The 27,643-nt window shown below is 36.0% G+C and overlaps 1 protein-coding gene across 1 annotated transcript in view; it reads right to left on the bottom strand.

Annotated features, from left to right (window-relative positions):
* The window catches only part of RYR2 (ryanodine receptor 2), a 456,789-nt gene that overhangs the window by 131,197 nt on the left and 297,949 nt on the right, over positions 1–27,643 (bottom strand). Inside the window, exons 30-49 of the mRNA XM_075706907.1 lie at positions 27,138–27,346; positions 25,880–26,232; positions 24,755–24,869; positions 23,727–23,887; positions 22,846–23,005; positions 21,477–21,563; positions 20,486–20,712; positions 19,232–20,033; positions 18,498–18,698; positions 18,270–18,375; positions 13,954–14,097; positions 10,998–11,271; positions 8,023–8,137; positions 7,301–7,433; positions 6,016–6,119; positions 4,487–4,622; positions 3,610–3,796; positions 3,025–3,130; positions 1,800–1,920; positions 331–500 (exon numbers count right to left, since the gene is read on the bottom strand). Of these exons, the coding sequence (XP_075563022.1) occupies positions 331–500; positions 1,800–1,920; positions 3,025–3,130; positions 3,610–3,796; positions 4,487–4,622; positions 6,016–6,119; positions 7,301–7,433; positions 8,023–8,137; positions 10,998–11,271; positions 13,954–14,097; positions 18,270–18,375; positions 18,498–18,698; positions 19,232–20,033; positions 20,486–20,712; positions 21,477–21,563; positions 22,846–23,005; positions 23,727–23,887; positions 24,755–24,869; positions 25,880–26,232; positions 27,138–27,346 (3,911 nt within the window). The remainder of the gene's footprint in view (positions 1–330; positions 501–1,799; positions 1,921–3,024; positions 3,131–3,609; positions 3,797–4,486; positions 4,623–6,015; positions 6,120–7,300; positions 7,434–8,022; positions 8,138–10,997; positions 11,272–13,953; positions 14,098–18,269; positions 18,376–18,497; positions 18,699–19,231; positions 20,034–20,485; positions 20,713–21,476; positions 21,564–22,845; positions 23,006–23,726; positions 23,888–24,754; positions 24,870–25,879; positions 26,233–27,137; positions 27,347–27,643) is intronic.

Genomic DNA, 27,643 nt, shown 5'->3' with positions numbered 1-27,643 from the left:
ACACTTTCTGTATATCTCTGGAAAGAGGCTCTCAGTTACATGGTTCATTGGCAGCTTATCTGATTTTGATTCCATAACACAAGCTCAGAAAGTCTCCTGGAGAAAGGCATTGCATCTCTTATGGGTATGGGTATCAATGGGGGCTCTTATAAAGTGAGCATCATTCTGGAGAATGTTTCTTCAAGTATTCTCAAAGCTCAGCAGCAACAGGCAGCTCATCCAGCATTTGAGAAATGCAGAAGACAACATGAAGAAATAAAAAATGGTTTTTTGTGCTGCAGTGTTCAGTAAGGTAATGGAACTGAAATAACAACAGACTTAAACCCTTACCGTATCTAAAGAAGCAGCAGCACGAAGATCTGGCAGAAAGCCCACTTCAAGAAGGTGTAGAAGAAAATCCTGGTCCTCAATTCCATAGACCCTGTCAAGGAACAAAACCATGGCTGCCTTGTGATCTGGGCAAAACCCCGCAGACATGTCAGGTTCCACCACAGTACCATCTAAAAGGAAGAAATAAGACTTCAATGACAAGGATCATCTTTCACCAGGCACTTTCACTAGGCATGACTTCACTAGGCAGTCATGCTACTACTTGTCAGAGGTTTTGAGTCTCTGTTAGTATCTAAGCATCTTCCCCATGGTTTTGTTACACAAAGGCAACATATTTGTAGTTAAATGAAAAGGAATGAATAAGGCATATTCTACCCAGATAGACCTCAAAGTCCATACATGCTTTTCTGTTCATGGTTTGTGTATTAAGGGATTATTATCAGTTGATATTCTAAATATGATAAGTACCCAAAACATACTAATTCATCTACAGAACTACCTAGTTCTTAGAGGAAGCAGACAGAAAGTAAAAAATACAACAATTCTATATCAAACACCCCAGGAATGCAGTACTGGTGAGCATATCCATAATTTATGACAAGGAATAAGACTGTGCTAAAAAGTCCTTTGTATCTGAAAACTTCTGAAATATCTGAAAGGAATTCATTGAAATATTTTTAAATTTGATACTTTCATTTTCAAAACCAGATACACAATTCTGTATCTATGAGTGGTACTCTATGCTACTGAGGTATCACCATAGACCTATCACTATTTAGAATATAAATAAATAATGGTGTAATAAAATGATTTATATTTTTATCTCTTCTACTGTAGCCTATTGGGCATTCTTGTGCTGTAAGTCTCTAGATAATCCATGTTGCAATTGTAATGTTCTCTCTCCACATGCTCAAAAAAGCAGATGTAATTCCTTTCCTTTTTATACTGATGCTCACATAGCTCCCACTATTGCAATCAATTCTATGTAGGCAGAAAACACAAAGAAATGCATTTGCATACATGCCACACCTATAACTTTACCAGAGTTGCTCAAGAACAACTCTAGTATCTTAGTAAGATCTGCCAGAAACAATTGATCAGGTTAGAACAGCAAAAGCTAAGGATTATGTAACCAAGAAAAGAGATTGTAATTTTTAAAAAATATTTTAGAAAAATAGAAAATATGCCTTTTTAAATTTCTTTTTAAAGTTGTAATAGATTTTTCATTATTTAATTTAAATGAATGGGATTTACATCAGTGAATTAAGTGTACACAGAATTATTGCCTATAGCATGAAGAAAAATTCTTGAAACATGTTTGAAATACACGATTTCTAATTCACACAATAAATAGTTTACTTTCTATAACATTTTTAAATACTAAGAGTAGTATGATTATCAACATGTCACTAAATTACAAAATGTAAGAATGGGATGGGAGAAAAAAAAAAGTAGAATAATCATCTTACCTTTAGCTATGGTTGGCATGTGGAAAGGAATACTAATTACTCCCACCAAATCTTCCAATGGAATCAAAGACCGTAGAATTGATCTGATTCTAATGGCTTCCCCTTTACCAGCATGGATTAGCTAAGGAAAAGACAAAGAAAAAATTATCAAGGTCTTTTTATCTTCTGTATGTGTTCATGTTCTGGAAACTTCCTGAAACATAGATACACCAGAATGACTGGTCTCAAAATTGCATTATAATTAATAATGTAAATTTCCTGCAATCTGTATTTATTTGCTGTATTTTGGATGCAAATCTAGATGTTTTGTTATTAAATAAGACTAAGCCTATTTTCAGAATGGAATGTTAGGTAAAATAAGTGAACAAAGTATTAAAATGTAGCACATGGGAGGTGGAGAGAGGGGAAACAAAAGCAGATTTTCAGATGAGAAAAGCCAGTTTTTCTGTCCTGGCCAAATAACAGCACTTTCAGTTATCTCATTTGTTTTAGTTCTGTTTTAAAAAAGGCAGCGAGACAGAGAGAAAACAAAACACTTTTTTCTTTTTATTCAAACAAAACACGTATTCATACACTGACCTTATTATATGGATATCTCTCTTCTTTCTCAAGTTATCAATCTCTGCCCAAATCTGATACTGATCTATATTAATCTATATGAATTAGGGCACATTTCAGGGTGAAATGAGAAACTATGCATAACGAAGTCGAATTTCTGAAGAACAGGAAGGTCTTTTGAATTGTAACAACAAATATTTTCAAATAGTTTCAAGCTCTTAAGAACTAAGTGGCAAGGGCTTGGTTTTTATAGTGTGTCTAATTCTTTGTATCAAATGGCTGAAATAGTGATTTCAGTGTGGTTTAAAAAAAATAAATCACTCTATACCATCACAATAAATAGGGAAATTTGAGGAGTTTGATTGTCACAATGGACGCTCAAACAATATTCATGACAACGTTGTTGAAGACCAACCACAGGGACCAGTAATAAGAAAAGCAATGTAACGATTCTAATTCCTTTAAAAAGAACAGCTTCTGAATAGTTTAGAGAAATTCCTTGTAAATTAGCAGATGAACACATTATGTACATTAAGATACTATGTAGCCATACCACTGCTTTCGTACCTGATAACATGTTACTGTGAAAAACCCAAACAGCAAACCACTGAACAATCAGTAAACAGCTATGCCATTACTTTCCAATGCATGAAGACATAAAACTTACATGCATTTCAGGGGCACAACGTCCTAAGAGATCAATCAAAGCAGCATAAAAGGTCATGATTGCATTTCCCATGTGAATAGTGTCATCTTCTTGTTCTTCCATTTCACTGTAATTAGTTAAATGTTAAAACCATTAAAAGGTGAAAAAAACACAAGGAAGTTTTTACATCAGCAATAAATAATGAAAATCTCCTCATAAGTGTAACAGCTTACACATAGTGGCTTCCTGTTAACTAGTGGACTTTTAGCAGACTAACACAGAATGGAATTTGTCCCTAAAAGACTGTAGTGACATTTGCATTGTTACCATTTATCTGTCTCATTTTGCATTAGGGGATTGATTCTTAACTGGCTGACAAAGAACAAACAGAATTCCAAAGTGGATTTAATATTTAGAGAGAGTTACTTAAATTAACAGTGCAGAGGAAGCACTATTTGGCAGAAGACAAATCTCTACCCTCCTTAGAATCCAAGGAAGAATCCAGCTGATAAGTCACACGTTAAAACAAACAAGCCATTTCACGACTAAGATTATAAAACAAATAAACAAAAATGATGGCAACATAAACAATTCCAGTGCACCTACAGGGTTTTACTGGATCCATTACTTGGGGAAGGCCCATCTCTTGTTGGATCTTCTGATATTTGTATTGCTTCCTCCATGGCAGCAAGTAACCCATTGCCTCCTTCTCCTCTTAGAGCTGGACCAAAACATTCAGGTCGACGGATAAGCAGTCTGACTACAACATTAGCATTCTCCTCCACACTCTCTCCTACCACATAGAACAAATACCAAGATTTAAGATTATATCAAAAAGACTTCTGAAATATAATCAGAAAAAGGTACGCAAAAGTGCAGAATGTATGCATCACTAGATACTTTTAACTACAAAACAGTTTAAATATCATTACAGTTACATAAACACACATACTCCTCTTATTACTGTAATAAAAGCTATGAAATAAAACATGTGATTTAATTCAAAATTAAATAGATCCAAAGATGTAACTACGTAAAAAAGGATGTTTAAAGCATCACTGAAGCTACTGATTTGTAGTAAAGACTCACAGTCAAGCGAGAGAGTTAATGAGGGGACCAATATAGCTGCTAAACACCAAAATTGGACTACCTAAATCTTCATCAAAAGATGGGGGTTTGGTTCTATGTCTAGCACAAGTTTTGTCATAAAAAGATTTAGTACTCTCTGCTCTACTTCCAAAGGAGATGTGGGCATTTCAACGACTAAAGATGGATGTAAAAAATGGGGCATAGGCTCATAGGACCCTACATGACTTGTGAAATGGGCATCTAAGTTACTATGTGTCTTGTATAACTCTACTCTTTCGGCAAATTGTCGTTTAAATTTATGGTAACTTATCAAGTTGGCTGGTGTTACTATTTTAAATTTAAAACTTATCTGAACATTAGAGGAAGTTACAAAATTTATAGGCTTCTACTCTACCATTGCAAAATACAGCAAAACGAAGAAAATCCAAGTATCGCTCTCCTTCAACTGGATTCCATCCGATGTCTGGGTAGCCTTTAGAAATCAACAAAGGACAACTCTGCAATCCACATCCAGCCAAGTAGCGAACAACCTAAAAGCAAGGTAAGATGAAGAAGATATTAATTGTGAAAGAGAAGTGCAGTTTCAAAGGGAAGCATCCTCATACATTGTCTTGGATATGTGTCCGCATTCTATTATCCCTGACAAAACCATACCATACTTTGGGCAAATCAGAAGAGCAGCCTCTTTCTTAGTTCACTTTCCCAGTCTTTTCCTACTTCTGCCATGAACTGCAAGACCTTACTTATCTCAGTTCCATTTTTCCTCTCTCTAAATCACTGCTTTGCTATCTATATCTCATTCCTATTGCAACCCTGAGCATTACAAATTAGTCAATTTTTTAATATTCCCCAACTACACACTATCCATATTTGAAAACATATAACTCACAGGTTTACTTTTTTATTTTAGCCTTTCCTTTTCACTTGCCTTTTTTCTTCCTTTCTTTTTAAACACACAGCAGTAACACTCCCTGTACTCAGACCTATAGTCTCAGTAGTAGTTTTCAGTCGGCCTTCTCCTTTCTGAATTGTAAGAATTGTAAGCATAGCCTTTAACCAGTTCAGATACCTTCTTTTTGCTGACCATTTATAAGAACAATAAATCTGAAACTGTCCTTTTAAACACACATGGTCCATCTTCCTGTTCCAAGAAAGGATCATCTACATACACTTCATTACTCCTGACAGATGCTTTCCTACAAAGGTTATAGCATCTCGGGAACTGGAGGTCTTCAAGAACAAATTAGACAATGTGTTCCCCTGTCTTACTTTCCATTAGAAAGTGTTTTTTAATGTCTATCTTGAATCTGTCTTTTCATTATTTAAGCCACTTTTCTTATCCACTACTGACATAGTAACCATTATTCTATTCCTTCTTGCAGCAGCAATTTATATATTCTACACAATTGTCACATGCTCTCTTGAGTTTTTTATTCTTTAGTCTAATTAATCCCAATTCCTTCAGTCTTTCCTGAAGCCCGTTTAAATGTTAGGAAAAAATACAGACAGATACAGATAGATATCTCTATGAAAATTTGTCATATATTGTAACAAGTTGTCACAAGGCTTCTAGTAACCCCTACTGCATTGTGCCACCACTGCATGTCACCATCAAGACAGAACAACAAGGAAAGATTTTAGCAATGAAGTTTTGTTGGGTATGGACTCCACTATTCCCAAAGTAAGAGCTGCCCTTGAGGCAATTCCTTTTGGTTACACCTGTGTATGTAATATCCATAAACTCAGTTCAACTATCCAGACAACCAGCAGAAAGAACAAACAATAAGAATGCTGATAGTCTTCCTCTGAAAGGTACCTAAAAATCCCATATAATTTTTAAAATCTTGGATTTTGATTACTCGAGGAAACAGGAATCTTCCCTCTCTACAGGGGAAAAAAATGCTTGATAAAGAAGCTACCAACCTTCTCCAGATCAGGCTCCCTTAAAGCTAGTGCAAGTTCATTGTTATCCATCACAGAGGCTGCTGCAACATCTAGAGGAGTTGATCCTCGCATAGAAGGAGAGGCTGTTAAAATAACATTTTGTTTCAATACCAACTTAATAAAACCCAACAAATTCATAGGAAATACATTAACAGAATTTTTTTAATAAAATACAACATTTTGTCATTAGCACTTGATTGTAAGCATATCATTTATACCACTCAGTTTATAACAAAATAATGCACTCGCATGAAATTTGACATTGATATGAAATTAAAATACAATGTAGATGTTCCAGCTAGAAACAACTTTTCTTACACACTCCTATTCTCACCACATACTTTAAGATGTCATTTCTAATTTTCCTGACACAACTTCGATTTGAGTAAAAGGTAGCTGACTTTTTATCGAATGTATTGAAGTAGAAAATATCTTTAAGCCTTAAAATATAAGATTATATTTTATCTATTTCTTTAAAAAATGCAGTCATTATAGCATTAGAAAAAGCTAAGGTTTTCATATTAACACTCCAAATGCATTTGATCTGGGCACTTTCTCTCAAAAAAGATGTGTAGTTTATGCTTCTGTCCTGTACCTATACATTAATAAGGAACTTGTGATCATATTTATGTGATTATAAAAAAAAAAAGACTATGATGATTCTAAATAATTATATATTCTCAGTTACAAGGACTAAATTAAATAAAGGATAAATGTATCTCCTCTATAACACTTCAGCCTAGAAAAGAAAGGCTAACATTTTAAGAAAATTTCAACATTCATTTCTGGGCATCTATACATGCATACCCAAGCGAATGAGTTCTGTATTTCTCCCAACTGCTATAGGAGTACACTGAACAGTCTACAGAAGAAAGTGCAGGGGAGCAAGCTTGAGCAGTGAGAAGTAAGCCCTAATGAAATGCTGCCAACACTTATTTATGATTCTCTTCATCAAAATCAGGATTTTATTCTGTTCCTCAAAATATGCAGCTAAACACTGACTCTCTCTTAATGTCCAGGCACATACAAAAAAGCTTATACTAAACTACCTCAACTTAATGCTAGTCAGGGGTTTGTTTGGAGTTAGCAATACACTTAATTAAGGTACTTTTGCACTGGGTAAAGGAGAAAGTTCAACACAGAGGATGCAAACAGAGGGATGCAGAAAACCACAGGTGGTTTTATGTACATATATAAATCAGCAGAAAATTTTAAGAATTTCATTTTGGTTTACAATCTCAAAAGCCATATAATTATTACTTACCAAGGCCAACACTGCTGTTTTCCAGTAAATAGCTAAGATGATCAAACATAGCTTTTTGATTCTGCCTGCTGATGCGGCAAAAATAACATAGAAAACGACAGCAGTTTGCCACCATCTTTGGGAAAGTGATTTCCTAAGAAGCAAACAAAACCAGACTGAAGCTCAAACTCTAAGACAGGCATAAAACTTGCAAAAGATCATTTATGTAACAGCCTTGTAACACACTAATATTTACACATTGTATTTATTGCACCTTAAGTTAATTGTTTAGGTTTCACCCTGGAATCAACAGGGCTTTCTCAGCAACTAAATAACTCCTTAAGCCCAAAAGATCAAGGTATAAGCTTGAAAAACAAGAGCTGGAATCATCCATAAATTCTAGATTCAAACATGAAAAAATGTGAATGCTCAGATTCATAGAGTAATACTGCATTGATTTTTAATGAGTTTCTAAAAAGTTCTCCCCTTTAAAACCCAGTAAGCATATAAAGCGCTATTTGCATTTTTTTTTCTTTAAAGCATCTGAAATCACAATGCTAATTATATCTTCCTCCAGAATGGAAGGACAGATTGTTCTAAAAACTTAGTCAACTACTGTGCTAATGGAAATTAGTAAGAGGTTATGGTCTCAGTACCTCCTGTGACTGGTCAGCGCCTTACAGGATAAAGCTTTGAACAGCTATATTCTAAAATCTCTGTCTTCTAACAGTGAATTGCTTTACCTTGGATTCTCCTCCACCAAGCACGTTTACCATCACTTCCATGACAGTTTCATGCATGCCTAAAGCTCTCATGAGATTTGGATGTTGGTAAAATACTTTATTATTCATGATGTCTCTACAGGAAAACAAAATAAAAAATTGGATTAAAATGTTATGGACCAATAGCTTACCTATTATGTTATTTGCAAAGCTGATTTACTGTGCAATTCTTCACCACCTGACATGAAAAATTACCTCAGGGACTTTTTCAGGTTGAATCGCAATCTCTCCTGATAGCCTATTTTTCTATGCACATTGTGGAAGAACCTGACCTTTCTTTTCCCATATTAGAGTTATTGTGCTAATCACCACTTGATTACCCCAGAGTAGGATGCTCTTCTATTTTCATTAGAAACTCCATTCCAGATCTAAAATTATTTTCTGACAAGAACATGATCAAAACTGCTATATGAGCTTAAATTTTAAATTCAATTAATCAATATTTTTGACAAAGCATTCTTTTCAGAATATTTCAACCTTGAGACATTTGACATCTGCCATCAAAACCAAGAAAAAACAATTGTAGGGGAAAGAGGATGTATATCCAGCTATCCTCTAAGCATCAGAAACAGAAGCTGCATAAATATTAACCTTAGTTCATGAGTTACTGCTCAAAAGAACTCTCCTCTCCTACATATTTCAGCAGAACAGATTTACATACTTTAAAATCATTCCTGAAGATTATAATGTCACTTTTATGCAGACATGTAATATCCAATAAAAATGTCTGGTTTAAAAAGTAATTAAATTTCTAAAAACTGTAATTAGTCTTGAAATCACACACAACCCATAAATAAATGTGAAAGCAATTAGGTCATGGGAGAAAAGGACTAGCAAGTCACTATGGAAAATACTGTTGACAACTGTTTAAATTTTATTGTACATTTTATAGCAGTCTTCTTTTTTTCTGACCTAAAACTCCTGCAATCAGGCAAGGAAAATTTCAGCCTTACAAAAGATGAGACATGAAGAGGACTGTTCCATCACTCTAAAAGCTGCAAATCCGCAACTATCAGTCATGCAACAGAATGCATGCAGTATGTCTGATATAGGTTGCACTATCAATAGTTTTTGACTCCCAGTAACTCCCAGAAAGATTAGCTGATCTTTTTCCCCCCAAAGCCTACAACCGGACTTCGTATTAGAGATGACAGAGGATAGGGCCCTGCCTCCAAAAGCTATCCATACCATGTTTCTTTTCTGCACTAATGCTTCATGCTGTGGAAAAAGACCTTGATGCTATTAATCTGCCAGTCATTCTAAACTCTTATTTGTCTACATCAGCTTTCTTTTACAGAAATACAGTACAGAAAGTCAAAACATCACCTGGCCAACAATATTACGCTACTTTGGGAAGTGCACCCACTTTCAGTGTTCTGTTTAACTGTGGACTACATTATGAAATGTCACACAAGAAAAAAATCTTAACAGCATTTCTGAGGAAACTGAGTTTTTAAGCAGGAATGGGTGACACTTCCATTTCTCAGCTGGAAGAAAGGAATAATTTCCACTCACAGCAAAAAACTTGGCATTTCTAAATAGGTGCTGGAGCCCAGGTTAGGCTATAAAAGGTACAAATGGCACAGCTGGGTAACCTACAAGATAAACAAGACCATGACAGAGGCTACCAAGAAGGGTAATAGAAACAGGCAGAGAGAACACTAGCTTAACAGAAAGTACTCTTTCTTCCTTACACCAGACTTTCACATATCACCAAAAATGTTGTTAAAATTATATCAAATTCACAAAATCTTAGCTTTTAATTCATAGCAGAAAATGTTGAGGAAAAAAATGTGAAAGAACAAAAAGAAAGCAGAACATGAAATGAAAACCCCTCTGAGATTGTTTTTTTTTCCCCAGGCACAACAATGCCAGAATCTAGTAATCACTCACTCATTTTACACTTCGTTAGCTTAAGTGAAATGTAACAACTCAAATTTGAAGTACAAACGTGGATTTAGAAATACCAGTATTTTGTGTCTCTTGACAGGTGACAGACGTTCCCCTTTGCCAAAGCCTTAGCATGAGTACACTGAACATTGCAACAAGCAGGGAACATTGATGAGACCTGCTGGCAAGCTAAGAAGTAGGCATTGTTCATAATGACACTACAAAATTATGTATAGACATTATTTGGATATTTGAGGTTTTCAGTAAGCTCAAAAAAAAAGAAGAAGGTATTTTGCACAAGGTATTCTTTATAGTATGCTAGCTTTGGTTGTCATTGCTCTGGCTGATTGGGGATTTCTAACAGATCACAGCTGATATTTAATCTCACCAGACATCTCTCAGATGGTAGCAGTTCTTTGTAAAAAAAAAAGAGACACGAAAAAAACAAACTCTTTGCTAGTAGACATGATCGTGTTTTCTTTGCTATTTTCTCCAGTTGTACTTTTTATTAGGCTATATTTCACTATTATTAATCATATAATTCAGAAAAATAAGACGGGGTGAACTACGTCATAGTTCAAATAGTACCAGCTACATTCAGTGCAATAAAAAGATGGCATATGTACAGACACATGTAGACACAACTCCATTAGCTGACTGCTGGGAGGAATTGTATGTGTCAACAGCTACCAGTCACTGCATTCATATAAAAAGGACGGTATTCTTGATAGGATTCATCACAGCCATACTATTTAAAATATGGTAACAAGATATATTTTGTAATATCGTAATACATTACATACATGTTTTCAACGTTTCTCACAAGAAGTCTTACAGATGTCATTTGCTTCTCCAAAAATGACACACAGAACGCTGCAAAGGCTGTATCTCACAACTGAGGATACTACACAACTGATACCAGTGTCTGCATTTACACCCATATAGACTATTGACATTCAAACTTCATGTATAACCTTGGCCATAACCATACAGCAAATAACAACAAATATCTGTAAATAAAGAGATGTTACACTCCAGTTATTTACCCTAATCCACGAATCATAAGTTTCTCTTCCTCCTTCCCCATTCTGACACTAAGCAAGGAACGGATTTGGCCGAGGGATGCCAGAAGATTGATTGTGTCTTCCACAGACACACTATTTATGGTGTAGGTCTTTGGTAGGGCTCGAACCAGGCCACCAATACCATCATATTGACGATGTAGCAATACAAACATGGCCCTCACTAACTCCGGGTCTTCTATCACTGATTCCTGAGCCCAGCGTACCATTGTGTCTGAAATCAACTGCTGAAGAGTAGCTGTGAAGAAAATACATAAATCACAAAATTACCATTAATTGCTCATCCCTCTACTGGTAGTCCCTCAGAACCCATTATGCAACATGAGTTGGAATGAATTCAATTCCTAAGAAGCACCTTTTTCTTGGTATTTCTTTAGCAGACTATCAAAGGAAAATAAAATCACACAAGAGAAGCAGAAGCATCTCAAAAATCAAAAGCCTATATTTAAAATTCAAAACCAGAAAAAGAATGTGATAACATAAAAAATTATTAAGACATACAAGATGCTCACAAAGTCACCAGATTTATCTCTACGTACTGCTTTCAAGATTTTTCCAGGAATTCAGGTCTGAGGGTTTTTCTTACATATTATGAAGTAAGACTGGAAAAATATACTGGTAGCACATGTAAATGCTGTATTATTTATTTACGTGTCTAAGCTCTGTATCCACTCAAATTTTTATAATGTACAAAACAGAATAATTTAACTTAGTCCTTTGCCAAAACCAAAGGCCCTTCAAAAGAAACAGAAATGAAGAGACTCCAGTCAAATAAATGGTAAATCATCATTTGCATATTTTGAATTCAGTCTCTAATGAAGCAAGAGACCCGTATCTGATATTCTCACTGACAATCTTCATTAGCTGGGACATAGATACACTTATATTTGGGAAATTCATATGTTAAAATAGACAAGCTATATAATGTCAGTTGAGATTTGAGACTGCTGTTTAGAAAAATTACTCATGAACAAACAGTCAAGACAAAGTATTTGACAAACACAATTGAATAATGTTCTTTTTCCCATCTCCAGGAACTTCCATTCAGTTTTGCCAGACTTTGTCAGATCAGTTGAGGATCCTCTTGAGATATCGTGACAGTTATACACTAGAGAATTTCACCTTTAGTACTTACCCAACTAATCAATTTATTTCCATGTCAAGCAGATAACAACAAAAGTTTGACAAGAAAAATTTGATACTCCCTTCTGAAGTTCAATAATCTGCCTAATAAATATCCTGATGTTGAAGAAGGCAGCTGATGCAGACTAAACATTAAAAATATTTTCAAATTAGAAATCTATGTGTTGAGACAGTAACATGATTTTGGAGTAAACCAGATGCAATTTCAGGCTAAACTCAAATGAAAAAAAAAAGTAGAAGTACTCGAAAGATATTGAAGGGACAGGAGTTTACACAAAAGAGAATGTTTAACACAAGAAAATTTGTGCTAAGATGTGCTAATACAGGGTTAGGGGGAAAAAAGAGCAACAGTACAGTATTTTATTGTTACTGTACAAACACTGTACTACAGGTGTTTCCATTGTCACACAGCATAGCATTTTTTAGAATAAAACCACTTTAAAAATAAGTAAAAGGATTAAATGTGTTTTGACTTATATTTCAGAAGGATTTAAATAAATACTAACAACAAGGGACACAATAGTAAGTTTCCTTTGTTTTTTTGTGAAGAATCACATAAGCAGGCTGTCATTTGGCTCGGGTTTTGATAAGTGCGATGCTGCATCCCACCTACCTGTGGGTCTGGCTGTTATCTTGCTTGCAGTGAAGAACCCAAGCAGCCTAACCACCACAATACTGTTTAATTAGTTTAATATAATACTGTCTTTCTACTAACATGAGAGAGAATTCAATTTTGTAGAGCTTTCAGCTTACTACAAGAAAAAAAATTAGGAAACCATAGGATTCATCCGCACATTCTGCATAGACCTAGCCTCTAATTTTCACTGCCTGATAACTGAAATAACAGTTATAAACTAGAAGGTACGTTTTTAGGAGGACAAAAATATTTCTATTTAAAGAACAATAAGCTAACACTAATGACTGGCAGTTAAGAAGCCATCTCATTATAAGTACCCTGGGGAAATCTTCTCATCCCATAACTTTAGCACTTACATTAAGCAACCAAGTTAAAAGGCCGGTCTCCCTAGGAATTCTGTGTAGTCCATGATGGAAACCAAGTTTTTTGCCAAAGTCAGAACACCTAAACTGTGTGAGCAGAAACTCATTCTTGCTAGTAGGGTAGCAGCATAAAAAACTGGGACATTTGAAAGTGCCACCCACCATAATAAAGGCAAAAAACTTTATAAAAATGAAATCAGCATTGACAAGTAAAAAGTAAATAGAATTCCATAATGAGTTGGCACCAAGTGCAGAACTTGGATGCCACTGGCAATGGTTCTTATCAAGATGGAAAGGCAGAAAGTGTCAGAAAAATGACAAAGCAACAATCACAGTCAGCAAATCTTAAATATTAGGTTGGGTGAGGAGGCTTCTCAGTACAGCTTTGCAAATTACAGTCTAATTGTACAGTAATCTTCAATTTGGTAATCTTCATGCAAATACTGCTTTGAAGCTGCTGCAGCTGATTTTATGAGCAAGTTCTCATAATCAGGACTTTGCTACAATTATTAATTCTGCACTAATTCTACAAAAATCAAGATCATTCTGGAAAAATTATGACTTGAAAAAGGATCAAGGGTGAAAAAGCCAGTAGAAGAAATTTTCCAACTATATCCCATTAGGAAACAAATCTGCTGCTTATCATAAAACTTTAAGGTGCACAGATGTTTCACTAAAAATCCACCTTGTTTTGGCTGAAAACACGTAAGTATCTTCCTCCCCTACTTCTTTTGCCTTTTGGAATTAGGATACAATAAACTGATTAAATTTTGCTTACAGGATGTCTTAGCATCATCATCAACTGGCTTCTCAGCTTGCTTCTTCTTCAGATATGTAACTTTTTCCATAAGGTATAGGAGGCGACCCCTAATGGTTAAATCACTGTTTCCATCCAAGGTTCCATCTTCATCTAGTTCAATTCCTGAAATAAAAAATATACACTAAATAGCAAAAGAATAAAATTAAACAAGTTACAGGCACATTTTGTATCTTGTATGTACAAACATAATCAAACTGAACTATGTTGTTCTGCTCTGTTAGAACTAAAAAAGAGTTTGACATGAGATATATATGCTTAACCAGCAGTTTGGAACAAGTCTAGGTTAGCTATATGTACAGGGCAGGAAACTGCAGATAAGGATCATGTAATCTTATTAATTTATTGTATAAATTGTGTGTTATTATACATAAAATATACAGTAAATATATTTCTGTGGTCAACTCCCCCAGTATGCATGTTTCCATGCTAACGCTGATGCCTGTGTTTTGGACATATGTAGCTCAGAAGTGTAGATATAGTCCCTACTGGCACAGTATGGTTCAACTGACACTAGTAAAGACCAGGAGATTTTTAGGTAAAACATATCATAGAAGTGAAAGAATTAAATATACTTCCTAGTGACCAGCCAGAAGAAAGTAGCCACCTTCATAGTACAGTGGCTCTTTCATGATATTCCTATAACAAGCTATAGGAATGCAAAAAAATGCATACAGAATCACAGAACAGCTGAGGTTGGAATGAATCTTTAGAGATCGTCTAGTCCAGCCTCCCTGCTCAAAGCACGTTCACCTAGAGCAGGTTGCTCAGGACCACATCCAGTCAGGTTTTGATTATCTCCTACGGTGGAGACTCCACAACCTCTCTGGGCAACCTGTTCTTGAGTTCCATATCCCTTACAGTAAAAAAAAAGTCTCTTCTCGTACAAAAGATGCTCCAAGAATTTAATCACCTTTGATGGCCCCTCCCTGGACTCACTCCAGTGTGTCCATGTCTTTCTTGTACTGGGAAGCCCAGCTGTTGGCTTGCTTTGCCACAAGGGCCCATTGCTGCTCAGGCTCACTTTGTTGTCCACCAGGATCCCCAGGTCCTTTCCTGCAAAGCTATTTTCCAGTTTGGTCCCTAGCCTGTCCTTGCTGCATGGGGTTATTCCTCCCCAGGTGCAGGACTTTGCACTTCCCATTGCTGAACTTCATGGGATTCCCGTCAGCTCATTTCTCTCATGTTTTTAACTTTATTCACTCATGCATATATCGTAAAGGAATCAAAAATCTTAACCTATACCTATTACACTAAAATAAGCTAAAAGTAAAAAGGTCATTCAACTATTTTTTTCTGGGTTTTTTAGTTTCCAGTATAAGTTCTAAAATTAAGGGCTTTGTGGGCAGGTTTTTAGCAGTCTTGAATTTTATAGGATGTTTCTTCGTGACATTATATCATTCTTCTCAATTTATTGCATCTGTTTTTAAGTGTCTGATTTTTTGCTTTAAGAACAGGTCCATTTCCATGAAAATTTATTTTTTATATTTTGTCCTAAGAGAGCAATGGATGATAAACTAAACAAGGATCATCAGTAACTTCATATTTTACACTAATTCGTATTACAAAATGGTTTGGATGGCAGTCTCTTCAACCAAACTAATTAACAGTAAAGACACTGAAATGTCTTATCAGTTAGAACACAGAGATGCTCTGAAATTACTCAAATGAAATGTCTGTTTTCCCACAGTTATGCTGTTCTGAGCTCTAGTTGTACTTTTCTGATTTGCAAACTGTCAATATAATTGTCTCTCAAGCATTTCACAAGAGGTGAATCCCTAAATGGTGGCTGGCTAATCAACTAAACATAGGACTGAGGATGTGTAATTATTTTACCTATTTTGTAATAGCCATATTTCGAATACACAGAGTAATTAATTCTGCTCTACTGTAATGCATCCTCTGACTCACAAACTTAATTTTCTACTTGTAGATTATGCAAATTACTATTTCCCCATAAAGAAAAGAAAAATAATGACAAAACTAGACCAAATAATTTGAACAGAGGAGAATGATGCTAAACAACTAAAGAAAAATGGGAAAAAACAAAGAGCAAGATAAAGGCTCTTCTCCTTTCAAATATTATTTCTAAACTCTTTATTTCATCTTCGTTTTCTGTCAACTGACAGTTTACTTTGAATTTCCCTTTGTTCTTTTTTCGTTTAAAATAAAAATATTTCATTTGAAGTGTTATACCACACCTTCATCAAGTTTGGGGATGATGCAAATTCGGGGTAGCAGAAAACACACTCAAGGGCAGGAAGCTCAACAGGGTAGAGGAATGGGCTGACAGGATACTTGAAGTTTAGCGAGAACAAATGCAAAGTTTTGCAGCTTGGACAGACCAATCCCATGTGACAATACAGGCTGGACATGAACTGGTTAAAAAAACATCTTTGCAAAAAGAACTTTGGGGGCCCTGCTGGACAGAAAGCTAGACACCAGTGCACTCTAACAGCAAGGAGAGCTAAAAATATCCTGTATTAGTGGAAGCATAATCACTAGCTCAAGGCAAGTGATTATTCCCCAGTACTCAGCACTCATGAGATGACATCTGGAATACTACAGCCAGTTTTGGGTTACCCAGTACAAGAAAAACATTGAAAAGCTAGAGAGCATCCAACAATGGTCCATCAAGATGATTGGTGGCTGGACCGCTTGTCCTGTAAGGAGAGGATGAAGGAACCAGGTTTGTCAACCTGCAGAACAGAAGGTTTATGGTGGACCTAATAGCAGTCCACTGAAACCTACAAGGAGGTTAGCAAGAAAATGCAGCCATGCTCTTTTCTGAGGTGAACAAGATACAATTGTCAAACTAAACCAGGCAGGGTTCCAAACTGACATAAGGAAGAAAGAAAAAAAAAAAAAAAAATATTACCATTAGGACATTCAGGCCCCATGACACATTGCCCAAAGACATTGTGGAATCTCTATGCTTAGAAGCTTTCAAGAGCCAAGTGCAAAAATTGCTGAGCAACCAGGTCTCAGTTCAGCGTTGACTCTGCTTTGAGTAGGAGGCTGTATTAAAGACTTTCCATGATATTTGATACCTTAATAAATCTATGATTACTTTAGTAACAGAAATATCTTTGAGATGGACCAATCTAACCAAATTGTCTTGTGATACACAGAGATGTCAACTGTGCTTGCTCTATCAAGAAAGAAATTTCATGTACTATAAAGTCAGATATTGGTGGCATGTTTTTATTTATTTGAATATTTTAAGGTAGTGAATTAAATAACTAAACATGTTCTTTCCAGTTGAACTGGGATCAATAAGAAATGCAATTCAGGAGGAAAAGTGCAGAGATTCTCCTGTCCAAAGCTCCTTCCTCAACCAGAGTCTTAGTTTAAAAAATACTACCACACATCCCTGCATTAGCTTCTTCTAGCTAATGGGACATGATGTGAAAGTTCAGCTGCTTGTCTGCTCATGCTGTCTGCTCAGTGTCTCTTTTACTTATTTTTTTAAAATAGTGTACTGAAGTAAAATAAAGGGATCAGTATCCTCCAAACATGAAAACAACAAAGTCCTCAATGCAAAATGTAAGTAAGGATGCATTCCGAACAAAACTACTCTATAACTGAATTTGCAGTATTCATGGATGTGAGCTTGACATTTAAAACACACATTTTGGTGCTTCATTTTTATATTGGTATTTTTGTATTTAAGTTGTTACTATATTTCACATTTTAATATGACATAGAATTTAATTGTTTTTTATTAACTAAAGTGAAGAAATGAAAACCACAGAAATTTAACTGCTCCTTTTGATTATTAGTCTGTTTCAATAGATAATAAACTTCTATATCTTCATTCATGTCTGAGAAGAATCAGCCACTATTATGTTATATTGTGATTAACATGGCCATAGTCAACTTGATACAGCAAAGATGACCTATACCAACCTATGCAAGGGAGTGCAAAGGAGAGGGAACAGGGCAGAGGAACCCCTTGAATAACAAGTGAGCTACAGTGTTATCCAATCCATTAAGCCCAAAGAAATTCCCACAGAGCTGTATGGGTGAAAAAAACACCCTTTTGCCTCATGAAGCAAAACATACTGTATTCCCTTCTAGTTTGACCAGATATGAGGATAAGAATATTTCCTTCATTTTTACTACAAGCTGAGTATCTTTACTTGATAGTATTTATAATTGATATAGTGTAATCTACAGACTACTTAGTTGGTGTTTCTTATGTAAAATTATTTAGAAAAATTGCTTCTAAAGCCAATATAGTTAAAAAAGTAAAAATATTCAGGAACAAGACTTACCACAGTGTGTCATTAGGTCTTCATGGAAATCCAAGAGTTGATCCCGAATTTCTTCAGGGCAAGGACAATCATTTTTATCATCTTTAAAGTTCAGCAGCATGTTAATCTTAAAGAATACAAAGGTAAGGCAAATGACACTGATCTCCAAAAGGAAAAACTTTGATTACAAACAGAACTCTGCCACACATAAGGCACAACAAAAAATAAATTGTCCATTGTAAGCTGTACCTGCTCCTGAGGCGGGGATCGAAATTCTTTTGTTTTTCTAGCCGTCAGGGCAGCAGACATGTTCAAGGCCTGCATCACTTCATTGTACCGGAAGCGTTGATTCTCTTGAAGCTTGGCCACAAAATCATCTGAAAATGCTACAATGGCTTCTATTCGGTGTCGTACTTGGCAATCACACAGGTACTGGAGTAGATGACACATCTGAGAAAACAGTATCATAAGAGAAAGAAGAGCCAGCAAGCTAAGAAATATCTTCTGTATATTATGCAAGTAAGGATGGATTCCTTACAGCAGCAGTTACTATCAAATAAACTGACTGAAATCTTTAATGTTGTCATTTACTACATGTGAAGTAATCCTACACCAGGAATATCTGGCATCTGCAAGAGATTTATGTGATTCAGACACATAAAATGTAAGACTTTTATTTAAGAGAATGGATTTACTCCTTGCTTCTAGGGAATTGCTTTTCTGTTTGGATCCATAAAAATGAAGAATTCCCTGTTAATGTCATTGATAAAGTAATTTATTTAATGAAACAAGAGTTGTTTGATCTATGGTGAACAAGTTTATATCATCAGGAAGATACTAAATCTTGTTGTTTCTTGTAAGTAAATTACTTCTCTATTTACCTAACATCAAAATGCTGTATTCCTTGAAAGACAAATTACCAAGTGAAGAAAAAAGGATTTGTGAAGCAATGGGAACAACCACTATCACAGCAGTATTATTACCTGTAATTTAACAGGCTCTGGAAGTTTCATCTGAAGGAGTCCTTCCTTTGGCACTTGCTCCCCTCTGGTTTCTTCCTCTCCTTCTTCTGACTTGAGCTCATCTGAACTCAGCTCCTTCTCTGAGAAATCAATTTCATCCTCCTGGCTCACCGCTTCTTTGAAAACCCGGGGCTCAATCAACTGCAAAATGTGTTTCAGATCCCCATTGTGGAAAATTCCCATAATTAGGAGGGTATAAAAGAGCTTGATGAGAGGGACAAATAGAAATTCTGTAGAACCTCCAACTGGATCTCTGACATGGAGGCTGCCCTCCTGAACAGCTTCAGTCAGCATCTCTATGGTTTTGGACTTCAAGATTTCCAGAGGAAATTCAGGACTGAACTGAAAGCATTCACTGCTAATGCTTACAAAACTCGGAGAAGAGAACTGCATTCTTGGCCTTAATGAAGTGCTAAGTCCTATGCCAGGGAGGCCATGTTTTTTGTTTTCATCAGGAAACAAAGTAATACTCTTGGTCTCATCTGTCATTGGAACTATAAATTCATTATTCATCATTAACCTGGCAGTTGCATAGGTATTGAGATGGATGTCAATGAGTAAGTCATAATATCCTGCACGTAATAATCCTGGCATATACTTATTCTCAATAGCATACAGGAGCTGAGATTCATCCACATGGCTACACATAGCATGCGCCACTCGGTTGTTGCCTAAGGCACAAACAGCTGAATATAATCGGAGGGTATGGTAGTGAAATTTCAGCAGTTCTTCTTGTTCTGTCAGCTCTAAAATATCGATTGTTCTGCAGAGAAAATACCAATACAGTAAATTCCATGATGCTGAGACATTTGGGTAACAAGGAAAACACAAAGTTAAATTTCTTCAACTGTTTAAACTAAATTTAGGAAAATTAAAGTAATAGAATAATTAAATCGGTCACAAATCTTAACAAATCTCTACAAAAACAGATCTTTGCCTATCTCGCATATTATCTTTAATAATTAAACCTATATATACTACTAAAGAGTTTGGAGAGAAACTAGGAGAGGTTGGAAACAAAATAAAAGGAGGCAGATTTTAAAACATTGAAAAAAAATTAATTTTTAATATTAGCTAAATCAAAACACGCTGCCTTTATTTACATATGTTATAAATACAGAGAATACCTTGGGCTTTTTTTATAGAAATTTTATTACATGTCTAGCTTCATAATCCCAATCTAGCTCTGATATACTTCAACACACAAACATCGACCTGTTTTCTTCAGGAATATGAAGGGCCATGAACTGCAGTGGATTCAGGCACTGTATCATCCAGCCTTGACGTTCGCTAATCCGAGACACGTCAACCTTCAAGAAGTGGTTTGGCACTCTGCTCCAAAGCACATGAGTCAGAAATTGGACATGGAGACGTGGAGGACATTGAGAGACTGGGTTTTTGTGTTCACTTTTGAATAAGCCAGCAGATAATGGCATTACATTCTGGAAAATTCCAACAGAAGGGACAATCAGTTTCATCATCTTTACCAAATAATGAATATATGATATTTTTCAAGAAATATATTCAACATATAGTACAGTAAAGTACAGTGCAACAGGAAATTAGCATTTTCAGTAGTTTGTAAAACAAGTGGGGAAATGTTGGCAGATTAGCAGCAAGAGAGCATCGTCCACAACAAATTTTTAAAAATAGCTAAATTTGAAATAGAAACTTGAATGGAATGTGTGGTCACTTCCTTGGACCAGAGATCTGAACTCAGCTCTTCTTTTACCTCTTCTGATGTCTTAGATATCCCATGTATCCAAAGCAAGGAAGTAAATTTCATCTCAGTTTTCTTGAGTGTTTTGTCTGAATGTACTTTAAAGCTATTTTAAAACCCTAACCTAATCTGCAGATACAGCAGTCACCCATGCTCCGTTTGTCAAATAAGACATTTACCTTACTGATACCAGTGATTTTGTTTCATCAGGAAGGATGAGATTCAGAAAATTCAACAGGACTTTGCAATATCCTCTGCCAATTCTAATCAGTTACAACCCTTCTCATCCAATGTACTGTATTTTAAATACATGAAGTATTTAAAACTGAGTTAAGAATAAAAATGGCAATATTGCAAACACTTGGAATCATAAAAATGTACCCATTAGCAAGAACACATTGCAGGCAACAAATGGCCAAAAAAAAAGAAAAAAAAAATTATTTGATATCTTAGTCCTAAACCTGCACAAAACCAAGCATTATTTACCTTTATTCTTCCCAATTCGAACTGGAAAACATTTGGGCTTGTAGCTTGAGCAAATACAGCAGGAAATAACTTTGTGCTTGGTTCAACCTAAATCAAAGATGCACAAATATATAACCACTGAAAACAGCAAAACACTAGTACATATTAAAAAAAACCCCTAACATCTCTATTGACAGTCAGTAAGTGCAAACCTTTAAATAAATCCCCAGAAAATAGAAACAGGAGGGAAAAATCACTGTCTTAACAGCAACAATTACTTTTTCTTCCAATCTTGTACAAAGACACCAAATTGGGCGGGACTGTCAATCTGCTCGAGGGTAGGCAGGCTCTACAGAGGGAACTGGACAGGCTGGATCCATGGGCCTAGGCCAATTCTAAGAGGTTCAACAAGGCCAAGTGCCAGGTCCTGCACTTGGGTCACAACAACCCCATGCAACGCTACAGGTTTGGGGAAGAGTGGCTGAAAAACTGCCTGGAAGAAAAGGATCTGGGGGTGCTGGTTGACAGCTGGCTGAACATGAGCCAAGCAGTGTGCCCAGGTGGCCAAGAAGGCCAAGAGCATCCTGGCTTGCATTAGGAATAGTGTGGCCAGCAGGAGCAGGAAGTGACTGTCCCCCTGTACTCAGCACTGGTGAGGCCACACCTCAAATACTGTGTTCAGGGCCCCTGACATTGAGTTGCTGGAGCGTGTCCAGAGAAGGGCAACGAAGCTGGTGAAGGGTCTAGAGCACAAGTCTTATGAGGAGCAGCTGAGGGAACTGGGGTTGTTTAGTCTGGAGAAGAGGAGGCTGAGGGGAGACTTTATCGCTCTCTACAACTGCCTGAAAGGAGGCTGTAGTGAGGTGGGTGTTGGTCTCTTCTCCCAAGTAACTAGCGATAGAACAACAGGAAATAGCCTCAAGTTGCACCAGGGGAGGTTTAGATTGGATATTAGGAAAAATTTCTTCATGGAAAGAGTGGTCACGCATTGCCCAGAGTGGTTGTGGAGTCACCATCCCTAGAGGTGTTCAAAAAACATGTAGACGTGGCACTTTGGGACATGGTTTAGTAGGCATGGTGGTGTTGGGTTGATGGTTGGACTGATGATCTTAGAGGTCCTTTCCAACCTTAATGATTCTATTCTAGTTTTACTTTCATTAAAAAATAATCCAGCCACCAAGCCAGGAAACATGCAATTAATTATTTCTCTACCCTTAATTGGTTTAGTGGTGGACTTGGTAGTATTGGGTTAATGGTTGGACTTGATGATCTTTAAGGTCTTTTCCAACCTAAACGATTCTATGATTCTACGAAAAGTTTCTAATAAGACGCAGTCTGAGGATTTGGTTTTCCCCATTCCCACTGGAAGACGTCATCAAAAAATACTCACCTGATAGTATGTGCCTAGTTCCTTGCCGTTAGCTGTGAAGGTCAGCAGGCCACTGGCAGCATCAACCAAGCAACCAATCTCCAGACCGTTATTATTACGTCCTTGTCCAGGGCTCATGCTCTCTCCTGCGCACACCATATAGCAGTTGCTGCGTTTTATACTGAATGTCAAAAGACAAATTTATTTATGGATGGTGTGTAAACTTTATGTAGTGGACTAAGAACAACTTTGCATGACTGCAACAAACAGGGCCTTGTGGCTGAAAACAGCAGATCCCACCATAACCAATGCCAAAATTCAATGAAACCTAGACTTCTTAGTTGAAAAAATAAAACTGAAGATGAGAAAATATGAACAAGTTCAAGTCTTCTGTAAAATTCCAAGAGACAAAACTGACTTTGCAAGTTAATGCTTTAAATCATTTAATGTTAAGCATAACACAAAGTTTCTGGCATGGATCATAAAGTGAAGTACTGAGAGGAGCTGCTGTTGTACTAATTTTGGCCTGCTCAAATCCAAAAAGTTCCAAAAATACAACAAGGCTTTTTGCTCTACTTTGTACCAGTTCAGAAGTCAATATTTACGGGATCATTGCCTGAAATTACATAGAAAAGCTATGCTATTTTACTTTTCAGTGCCTACTGATTTGATTAGATCATTACTCCACTGTTTCTTCACAGTCAAGAGAGAAGAGAACAAGTAAAGTTACACTTTTTCGTGTTTTTTGATGAATTGTTTTTTGGTTTGGGGGGGGGGGTTGTTGTTTTTTTTCTTTTTACATCAACCCAATTACATTAAATGGGGTGGATTTACAATTTATGAATTTTCAGTTGCTTTTATGGGTATAAAATATGTATCTTTTTAAGAAAATTGTAACCAACCTCTCATGAACCTTCCCTTTTTCATCTCCCAGTGTAACTGTGACAGTCCGCACTCTGTCCAAGTCAAAGCTTGTGTCATACTGGTGAAAGTCAGATGTAATCCAGCCCACCCAAACATTAGCAGGTTCTTGACCAGGAAATATTCTCACTGAATAATAGTACTGTCAATAAAAAAAAATAGTGTCAGTTAATGTTACTATTGGTTTCCAGTGTATCGGTTTGATTCAGAATTAATTTGTTGCTCTGAAATCTGAAAATATGTCATGTCTTCAAAAGTAGCATAGGCTTGTTCAAGTGCAATTCATAAGCAAAGCAACAAAAGAATATAAACACAAATCAAAATAGAGCCAACAACATATGTATGTTAAAACAAAAGATGGAAAAGATTAAAGATTAAAGATGCAGCTTATATGCTTGTATTGTAGGCTTCTGCATCATCGCATTGTAGGCTATTTTTGTACTGCAGCTACAATTTTTATACTGAGGTGACTCAGTTTCTAGTATCTAATATCTTTTAGAAAGAGGAGATTACACGCAAAAGACAAGTATTTTTTCTTTTAAGCATTGAAGAGTGAGTGCTTACGGAGCTGATCTTGCCAGAGAAAGATGCACAAAACTTTCACTGGGAATTCCATGAAATAAATGCTGAGTAAAATTGGTATAGATGTTTTCAAATGGTCCCAAACATTGACCTATTAGTTTAGTGAACTTTTTCCTATTTATTCCATTATTCTAGAACTATTTATTCTTCCTCTTTTATGTTTGGTGTTATCAATAGTAGTTCTAAAAATGGATTCAATTAATTTATGGCTTTTCATGTGGAAATTGTTTTAGACTGACAATCAAGTCAAAACAAAAGGAACTTAGTGGTCTCAACTTCAGTGGTACAGGACTACCACTGACATTTAAATTAAAAATTTTGCCTGAAAATTACACTGTTTCCAAAACTCTTTCAAGCAAAAACATGTCATTATTTAAAAAAAAACCAAAAAGCAAACAGCTAAAATACCAATCCTGTGTTACAATACCGTGGAAGTTTGCATCAAATAATCATAGTCATCCCTATCATCTGCTAGCACATCCTCAGTAAGCCGTGCAGAGTGACTTGTGCTGTAATCTGGCTTTGTCCTCCTGAGCATAAATCTGTAATAAAATAAGTAAAATCAAAACCTATATGAAAAGCTCAATATATATATACACACACACAAAGAAACTTTACATTGATACATTATCCCTAAATACATGATATTTATTTATTACATTATTAATACATAACACTAGTTAGTTTATTACTTCCGTGTAGATGAAAACAAAATAAATTCTTCTGAAAAGAGAAAGAGACAAGCTCATTTTTAAAAGCACTTAAATGAATTCTGAGCTTAAACTCTATATTCAAATGTTACTTGGAATCTGAACTCGCATAACTTAAAAAATTATCAGGCTGTTAAACACCTATGTCACTTTGGAAGAATGTGGAACCTTAAATAATCTTTATGCATTTAAAAATACCATCCATATGCCCTGATTTATTCTGCAATTGAAATATTTAACAAACCAAGTTTGGTAAAGAAGAGCAGAAAAGGAATGGAAAGCTGCAGTAATATTGTCTGGATAACTGCCCAGTGTTTGCATCTCCACAGCATCATCAAGTTAGGTGTTCTGCTCCTGATTCCATAAGAAAGATTAGGGAGAATGAACATGTCAGCTACAGAATATTCTTATGATTATTCATTGAGTGAGATAAGAAGCAAATGTACATTTCTAGATAAAGATTATCTAACACCTTCAGCTCTTTGGAAGCCATGTGAAAAAACATTCCATGTCACTTTGAAGACCTCCTAGCTCTGTCAGGATGGATCTCCATGGTTTTAGAGTGCACTTCATGTGATGATCACAAAAGCCTTCACAATAAACAAAATGACAGGTTTCTAATAGCTTGACAAATGTTTTCAGTTTTCTGCTTAATTTTAATCCACATATTGCATATGATGTAATTTAATCATTTGAAGGTTAACTGTCCCGCCTACTGTGTTATATCCAAATTTAGGGCAGAATTAGGGAAAAATCTCTGCAGACCTGACTGGCATTTTCTCCTACTATTCAAGAAAAAATTAAAAAAGAAGAAAAAAAAGCAAGCCAAATGTACTACTAACCTTTGTTTAAGACGTGAAGGCTTTTCTTGAACATAATCTTTATGGTTGTTTAACTCTGGTTTTGTGGCATCTTTTTCTCTTTCTGTCCGGTCAGGAACTAGATGACCATGAGCAGTTTTCATTAGAACCTCAAAATCAGAATCAGCATCATAATCCTCCAAGTCATTCTTCGGGCCAAAAAGACCAGAGCCTGGTAACCCTCCTGCAGCTGATCTGGAGAACACCTCAGCACATTCAATGGGCATGCTTAATCGAAAAAACATGACGTCTGTTTTACTGTTCTGTGAACCAAAGGACTTCTGTGTGACCTTCAGGCAGGGGCAGCTGTCTATGGTGCCATCAATTCTCATCACCTATCAAATGTAAAGATGTAGTTGTTTTGAAGCTGATGCTTTTTCCCCCCTGTAAATATTCAACTTCTATTTCTAGAATAAGCAGCCATGACTTACATATACTTGCAACAGTATGCTGTCAATCGTCAAATGTATTGTAATCACGTGCTGCCATTTGAAAGCGAAATAAATACTACAAAAAGTGGAGTTTTTTATTGTTCTATTGTTCAATAAAAAAACCCACTCACAAAGGAATGACCTTTCTTATCATAACTCTTTGCAATGTGAATCCAACCCTGCCCAGAACACAAACCAACTAATATAAATCATACATGTACCTATGCAACAACGCAAATTATTTCTTAAATACTACAGTGTGATATACATCAGCTGAAAAAGAGTTCTTATTTCATCAATTTCAGAAGGATTTCATGGTACACTTACAAGGCATTAATTCAGTTGCATCAAGATGCACAACTGATTGGGACGTAAGTGTTGACACAGTTGGCCAATAAGTATTTATTAAAATCAAAACCAATTAGTTACGGGAAAATTACTTCACAAAGCATGTGTACCAGAACACACAGTATCTGTTATGTAGAAATGCCCAATTTCTGGAAGTTGTTTACAAACATAGCTCTCGCTGTACAAGGAGCTCTTAATGAGGACATCTTGTAGAATTTGTCTCTGAGAATCTCATGTTTACACACGTGACAGATTTCACAGATAAAGAAATACCATCGACCAAATAATTAAATTATTTGCTTCTCTACTGAACGCAAGAAATTTGTAACAGGTGCAAGGTTCGTCCAGAATTGGGTCAATGTATCACATTAAAAATCTTGTCTAGAAGTGCAAAAGTAGAAACATAATTCAAAGATATTCATGGAAGATGTGTCTAGAAACATTTTAATAGGGTCACAAACCTCAATATGTTCATGATTTTGCGGCACTGGTAGAAACTGAGGTAGCCTTTTACTCAGCCAAATGGTGATGTCTCTGTTTGTATTAACAGCAAAGGGTTCATACCCTTCCTGTAAGCCACAGATAGTGAAATATTTTAGAGTGCTGACATCTTTTCCAAAGTTCATTCTTCCCACTTGTGATGGGCCCAGGCTGCACACAGGTAGAAATCCTTAAAACAAGATGAAAGAGCACATGGCTTGTACATCATGAAGATCAGAGAACTGCTCTCTTCCATAACCCAATTAAAAATCATTTGGAAAAAAAAAATCAAAAAACCAAACAGTATAAACGCAAGCAGTCATAGATAGCACATCACCTCTTAAATTTCACCAAGTACTGTATCTCAAATATCATTCTGAAAAAAAAGCTCTCTAATAGCCATGGATCTCTTCATGCAACACAGAAGAATTTACACAGAATTTACTTCACAGAAACCTAAAGAGTACTTCAAGGAGTCTGACAATCA

This window comes from Pelecanus crispus, chromosome 3, assembly GCF_030463565.1.
Source record: "Pelecanus crispus isolate bPelCri1 chromosome 3, bPelCri1.pri, whole genome shotgun sequence".
NCBI lineage: Eukaryota > Metazoa > Chordata > Aves > Pelecaniformes > Pelecanidae > Pelecanus > Pelecanus crispus.
This window is presented reverse-complemented; position numbering and strand designations above follow the sequence as displayed.